This window comes from Sciurus carolinensis, chromosome X (assembly GCF_902686445.1).
Source record: "Sciurus carolinensis chromosome X, mSciCar1.2, whole genome shotgun sequence".
In the NCBI taxonomy this organism is placed as follows: Eukaryota; Metazoa; Chordata; class Mammalia; order Rodentia; family Sciuridae; genus Sciurus; species Sciurus carolinensis.
This window is the reverse complement of record NC_062232.1, coordinates 114,796,459-114,803,465: the sequence shown is the minus strand read 5'-3', so window position 1 is coordinate 114,803,465 and position 7,007 is coordinate 114,796,459. Positions and strand designations below refer to the sequence as shown.

At 38.6% G+C, this 7,007-nt stretch overlaps 1 protein-coding gene across 1 annotated transcript in view; it reads right to left on the bottom strand.

Moving 5' to 3' along the window:
- Positions 1-2,384: 2,384 nt before the first annotated feature.
- Adgrg4 (adhesion G protein-coupled receptor G4) overlaps positions 2,385-7,007 on the bottom strand; it is a 132,607-nt gene continuing 127,984 nt past the window's right edge. Inside the window, exons 24-25 of the mRNA XM_047537190.1 lie at positions 6,001-6,168; positions 2,385-3,645 (exon numbers count right to left, since the gene is read on the bottom strand). Of these exons, the coding sequence (XP_047393146.1) occupies positions 3,467-3,645; positions 6,001-6,168 (347 nt within the window). The 3' untranslated portion in view covers positions 2,385-3,466. The remainder of the gene's footprint in view (positions 3,646-6,000; positions 6,169-7,007) is intronic.

Here is a 7,007-nt window from a genome sequence, read left to right as displayed (position 1 = left end):
AGTTTATGATTTTGGGTTAAGAATAGCATTCAACCAGCAGTCTCCCATACTACTTCTTCTGCTTTCTCAGGAAATTTTCTAAGAAGACACTGAAAAGATGAAGATGTCCCACAAGTCCAGCTAAGGATATGGGAAAAGAATTTTATCTATTGACAGAATCTGGCAGGAAAAGGGAAAACAAGTAGTGTTCTCACCATGTGGTCCTTACTGAAACAAAGCAGATACGAGAGGATTAAATATCATGTGCCCCCTACCTCACCAAATGTCACAGGCCCCCAAAATGCAGTGTCTTTAAAAAAATTATAATAGACTTTCCTCTTGGAGAAACACTGCTTTTGGAGAGGTTGAAAACTTTCATTTCCTATCCTACTTCCTCACCTCACAATTTTATACTGTTCATATATAACCTGACACGAATGTGACAAATATTTATGAAGTGCTTATGCAGTACTAGACTTTATAAGTATGAATATAATCCATTTCACTTGTTTTGCCTCATCAACAAAGGTATCAATATGTCCTTCCCCCATGGTTCCAAACTTCTTGAGTTCCCTAAATGTTTGAAGGTTAGGATCAGGAACAAACCAATAAACCATAGGCGTAAACTGTTGAAGATACAAGACTTGCCTCCTTTGGTCCCTTCACCCTCCCCAATCTTCCCATATCCTTGGGTGCAGGGGACATGAGCCATCATAGATGGTCACTAAGACCTCTGGGATTTCTTACAAAACAGTAAAGATTAGGGTCATGGGAGGACCATCTTCAGACTTCCTCAGGGAAAGTTTAGTACATTCTGTTTTTTGCTAGCTTGCCCGCAGGCACAGCAAAGAGTGAAAGGCCAGAGCTTATGCCCTGAAGCTCTAAAAGGCTCTGTAAATTTATTGACCAGCACTTAATAAAGAGCATTTGCCTGTGATTTTGAGGAATGGATTTCTGCCTTACCCAAGCTGCCCACAACCACCATTGCTGGCTCTACCTGGAATATATGTCTTGGAGCCTGACTAAATATTGCATCGTTTTCTGCCCACAAAGCACTTATATTCCACCATATCCTTGCTTTAATTAAACACTATTTCAGTATGTGTACCTGTTCTTCTCAGGTAAACAGATGCTGGAGGTAATAGAATAAGTGTGAGGTGTTTGGAACTCTGTGTCAAGACCCAATAAATATTTGGGTGTTGGTTGCTGATTAAAAGCAGTTCAAAGATTCTAGGGTTTCTTTTCTGTAATTATTAGGTTCCATCTTCACAAAAGTGGCAGCCATTTTATGGACCCAAGAAAAAATGAAAGGATACCCTTAAAGTTGCTTAATCCGTGTTCTCCCTGCAATTTCAAACTGTCACCTAATTTGCAGAAAACCTATGTTTTACTAATTAACAGGAGGAGCCATCACAGAAATCATAAATTTTTCTATAAAATAAAATTTCTGTTCTTCACAGCATATCAGGTCATTAGAGACCAGCTGTACATTCATCACTCCAACAGCAGCAGAACTACCAGGGCCCTGAAAATAAATACAATCATGGGCATTTTAGCAACCAAAAATTCCCTCCCCCAATCAAACCATTTGCAGAATCCATGTATTTGTAGATTTGTTAATTACAACTAAGTTTTGTCCTTAAATGCACTTTTGAGTGATGGTGATTTAATGTTGTCAGTTCAAAGACATGTAACATTCAAGGTATTTTGGCCACCATTTATGTAAGTCCCTTCACCAACATGTACACATGCATGCATTTGTGCACACATACACACACACACACACACACACACACACACATTCCCCTCACACACACACACCCATCACTTCAAAGTACACATGAAATCATATGGGGAACGATGGATGTGTGATTTCCTTATGATAAAATTTCATAGACAAGAAGATTGATTTTAATGGCAGATATTCTGGGACTTAAGAGCCTACCTATTATTTCAATATTATGTGAGCTGATAGAGGAGCAAGAGAGACTTAAGAACTTTATATCAGGGACTGGCACCAACTCCAGTCTGTTTAGTGGTCAACATAAATTTTTACTTCAAGGATACAGTGTGTTACCTTTAATGGAGTCAACACGGTAGGTGGGGCCAAGAGAGGATGAGTGGTAAGCAGGTAGTGAGTAGAAAGATGTTAACATGTCTTGAATTTTACTGTGCCAGAAAATTTTCAGAACCTCATCTCATTTAAACTTCACTTCAATTATATGATGAATGTATGCTTGTTGTTACTTCTCAGGGTCACAGATCTAGGAAGTGGCAAAGCTGGATTTGAACCCAGCTTTACTTTCTCCATAGTCCACTGCATCACACACATTCACAAAGACCATAAGGAACTTGATTGATGATGTTGAAACCCATGGATTTATCCTTCTTTCTCATTGGAAGGGTTTTATTAACTTCATTTATGTATTCATTTATTTACTGCTCAAAGAAGTAATATATTCTCTCAGTTCAAGATTCCAAAGATATAAACAGAAGAAAAAGTAAATTTTCTTCTTCCCTTGCAACCAGAAACAGTTCCTCTTTTTGAAGGCAAATCGATGATACCAGTTGCTTGTGTATCTTCCCAGAATGTTCATTTCTTTCCTCCTTTGTACCCAAGGTTAAATGTGACAAGCATGCTTGGCTGAGAAACTTCAGTGGTAGTATTTGGGACAGCATTAAGAAGATCCTCAGCAACACATAAAAATAAACAAATAAAATAAAGATATTGTGTCCATTTACAACTAAAAACTTTTTTTTTAAAAAAAAGACCTCTTATCATATTTACCAAAGGATGCAAAGCAGGTAAAATTCACCTTTGCTCATTCTTTTGTTGCCTTCCATCTTTCTCTCTTCCATTCCCCTAATTTCCTGCTCACCCTGACCTGTCCGTTTCCTTCTGAGGGAGAAATACCAGCTTCAGACACTTCCTGCTGTTACATTCTTCAGGACCCTGCTTACTGTTTCCCAAGGGGCTGTCTTAGGTGAGAAATTAGTCCCGGCTAAGAAATTCATGCATGTCTTTGGATTGATGAGCCACCTTTTTCACGAAACATGTTTGCATTTTAATAAGGGGCTTCAATAAAAAGTATAACTTGAATAATGAGGATTTCAGGTGCTTTGTCATGACAGACAAACAAGGCAGGTTTTTTTTTTCCCCAAAAAAGATACGACCTGTGTTCTTCCTACCTACTTCTCCTGTGGGTGTTAGGCCCACTGGGGATACTGATACATTAACCATCTGCAATTGTCTCCCAGGGCAGGACAGTAAGGCCCCTGATCTTTACTATTTTCTTTTAGGATGCATACATTTAACATTTTTGGAGCAAAATTAATGTTGTAGACATTTTCCCCCTAATATATCGTAACTATAGGCTCCAATCGAATCTTTACAAAGAAATAATTTTAACAATGAATAAAATTATTACAACTTTAATATTCACTAAATATTATTTCATTGGAGGTTGGAGCAGATTGCTTCACAAATTCAACATTTTCCCCAACCCAGGGGTGGGGGGAGGTGAGCATCTCTGCTGAGATTTATTGAAAAAAAATCTTTGTGACTGGAATTCATTTTGATTTCCACAGGTAATATTCTTCTTGCACAGTCAGGCATAACTTCACAACTCAAGGAAGAGAAATGATAGGGATCTTCATCCATGTCATCTGCATTAAAGAAAAAAAGGGTATTTTTCAGCTGGGGCATTAAGGACTTTGCATATGGTACAATCATGAGAAATCTGTATTGAATGATTGAATGAATGATTAGAAAGGAAGGGAAGGAGGGCTGGGGTTGTGGCTCAGTGGTAGAGCACTTGCCTAGCACATGTGAGGCACTGGGTTTGATCCTCAGCACCACATAAAAATAAATAAATAGAATAAAGGTGTACACAAAAGAAAGGAAGTGAAGGTTGTGTTGCTTTCTTTGGATGGTTTAATATAAATCTGGGATGAATTCGTTTGTTCTGACAGCATATTGTTTAGGAAACAACTGTTCTTCCCCATTGTGAATAACAGTGTTACTGGCCTTAAACTTAACCTAGGGGAAGATATTTATGGCCAAACTTCAGAGACCTTGGAAAGAAAAACAAGAATATCTAATATTTCGTATGGATTTGATATTCTTACACTGGAAGTTGGACTATTTCTCAAGGTTGAGAGGGTCTGGTGTAAAAGAGAGCATGATTCTTCACTCTGTGCTAATGGAAAATAACTTCTGGCTATCACGAGTTTGATGGTAGCATCCAAACTTCAATTTTAGAACAGGAATTTCACTTTAGAAAGTGAATTTCATTCACTTTGGAGACAGGCCCCAGGCCCCTTGACTCTCCAGGTCCTTTGCTTGGTACAACAATATTTAAATACTTCACATGTATTTGTTACAGTTCCTCTGAAGAAAAATCTGTATACATTTGGACTATTTATTTGCTAATGAAATATATTGCAGGGGCAGCAGGAGAACTAATATTAACTAATCCTTTTGCCAATCAGCCCCAACTATTATGCAGAAAGGAGCTTCCACAGTCCAGGCCTCCTCTGTGCTATGGCTCCTGCATGCCTCTATATGAGCACCAGAACATACCCACAAGTTAGTTGACTAGAGTTTGATGAATGCTTATGGCCAAGGAAAGGTTTCTTTCATGTACACCACTAGCTTTCCCATGCAAAAAGTTCAGTGCTTTTTAAAACCCACCATGCTGCTTCCAGATTGGCTTCAGCCCTGGAAAACAGAACTGTTTTATAGTACCAACATAATAAAAAAAATACAAGTAGATGAGACAGTCCTACCATCAGCACTGAAAGGGTGAGAGAATGACTACAAAGGTGGTCTATCTGTGTGTGAGCTGGAGTCTACTTTGGTCTTTAAGAAAGTCAACCCAAGACCATTGCATCATGGACCAACTAGAAGCACAGAATGCAATGTCATCACATCAACTTAAAGTTGTTAAGTTCTTGCTCACTTTGCCTTTCTCATTTTTATCCTATAGACCCATCCTTTCCTTACACTTTCCCTCCCAATGCTTGATCCCTAGTCTCTACCTATAAAAATGGCTTCTTATAGAACAAAGTGAGCATCTCATATGTAACTAAAAGAGTAATCTTGGTAGGGTGCACTAGCCCTGAAATCCATCAGATCTGATTTCTGACCCCAGTCTGCTGCTGATGAACAGAATGACTGTCTTTAAGGCACTTTGCTTTACCTTGATTAAGGTTCCTCATCTGCAAAATGAGGGAATAGAATTCTGCAATGTCTAAGGTTCTTTTGGTTTCAACAGTCTGTGACAATTTTTTTTAAGATCCACGAGTTTCTCTAATCTGTCTCCTCTCTTCCCATTAGTGTAATAAATAATCAAATTTGTACATATTGCTTCCTAGGTGCTTCTCTCTACAAGTTTTCATCCAAGAATGAGCCCAAAATATCTTTACACTTACATATGTGTGTGGTTTGGTTATGAGGTGTCCCCGAAAAGCCCATGTGTGAGACAATACAAGAATGCTCACAGGCGAAATGATTAGATTATGACAGTTGTTACCTAATCAGTGGATTAATATACTAATATGGATTAATTGGGTGGTGACCTTAGACAGGTGGAGTATGGCTGGAGGACAAAGGTCACTGGGGGCATATCTTTGGAGTTTATATTTTGTCCCTGGTGAGCAGAGCTCTTTCTGCTTCCTCTTGCCATGTTCTGATCTGCTTTCCTCCACCACACTCTTCCAGCATAATGTTCTGCCTCACCCTGGACCCAGAACTATGGAGTCATCTGTCAATGAACTGAACCTCTGAAACCATGAACCCCAAATAAACTGTTCCTTTCCTACTTTGTTCTTGTCAGGATTTTTGGTCACAGCAATAAAAGACTGACTAAAACTGTGTGTGTGTGCGTGTGTGTGTGTGTGTGTGTGTGTGTGTGTGTTTGAAGTTTTGAAGAGGAAGTATTATCCAAGACCTACTATGTGATCACAGATTAATTCAGTATTACTGGGCTATAAATGTAGATGACACAGTCTTTTCCTCACCGTTTGGGAAGATTATTTCTGAAGGAATGCCTTGTGCAGAGCCTAAAGACTTGAAAGCAGAACTGGTTGCAGTTGATTTAAGGGATGGTGTCAACAATTTGTGCTCAAAGGTTTTCTTCAGTCTCTTGTGTTTATACCCAACATTTAACCTACACCTGCTGTTTCCATCTGAAATAACACAAAAGTGTTAAAATATAAAGATTATCAAATTCTACACTTAAAATAGATGACTATTATGATACGTAAATAATGCCTCAATAGTCCTATTAAAAATATAAAGTCCTGGGGGATAGAGGAGGCAAGGGAGAGAGGCAATAATAGAGAATATTAGCGACCAAATTATAATGTTATATTATGTGTATTGATGAATATATGGCAACAAATCCCACTATTATGTATAATTATAATGCATCAATAAAAACAGTGGAAAATATAAAACCCAATGCACAGTGTTTGTTCATTGTGAGAATCAGATTTTCTACAAAGTCATGAGAGGGAAGTTTGTATTGCCACGTATGACAAAGGAAGAGTCAAAGCACTTACCAAGGAGGCCTGCTCTCCCTAGAGCATAAGGACCACCAGTCACTGATCCATCTGTATAAAAGAAGGAGACCTTGGTGGTACTTACAGAACCTTAGAGTTCAAATGCTGCCTTCCCTAAGGGAAGCAGACTGGGCTTTGCATTGAGATTGAGACAAACTGCTAGAATTGGATGGAAGATACTTTTGATATATAAAAATTAAACCTGCCTTTACTGGACATTCTCACAGAAAGCACCAGTGCTAAGAGATATTAGCAAATACTCTACATCTCCCACTTTGCAGACAGGGTCAACAAAAGAACCATCCTGGCAGCCCACTGGACAAACATCTTAGGCATGCTAGTAAGTTCTCTCCACTGCCATCACCATTATTTACTTTTTACATCCTCTTAATCAACTGTTGGCTACTTGGTCAGAAGTCCCTGTGACCTAGGTCCTAAATACAGCAGGAACTCAATCAATGTTA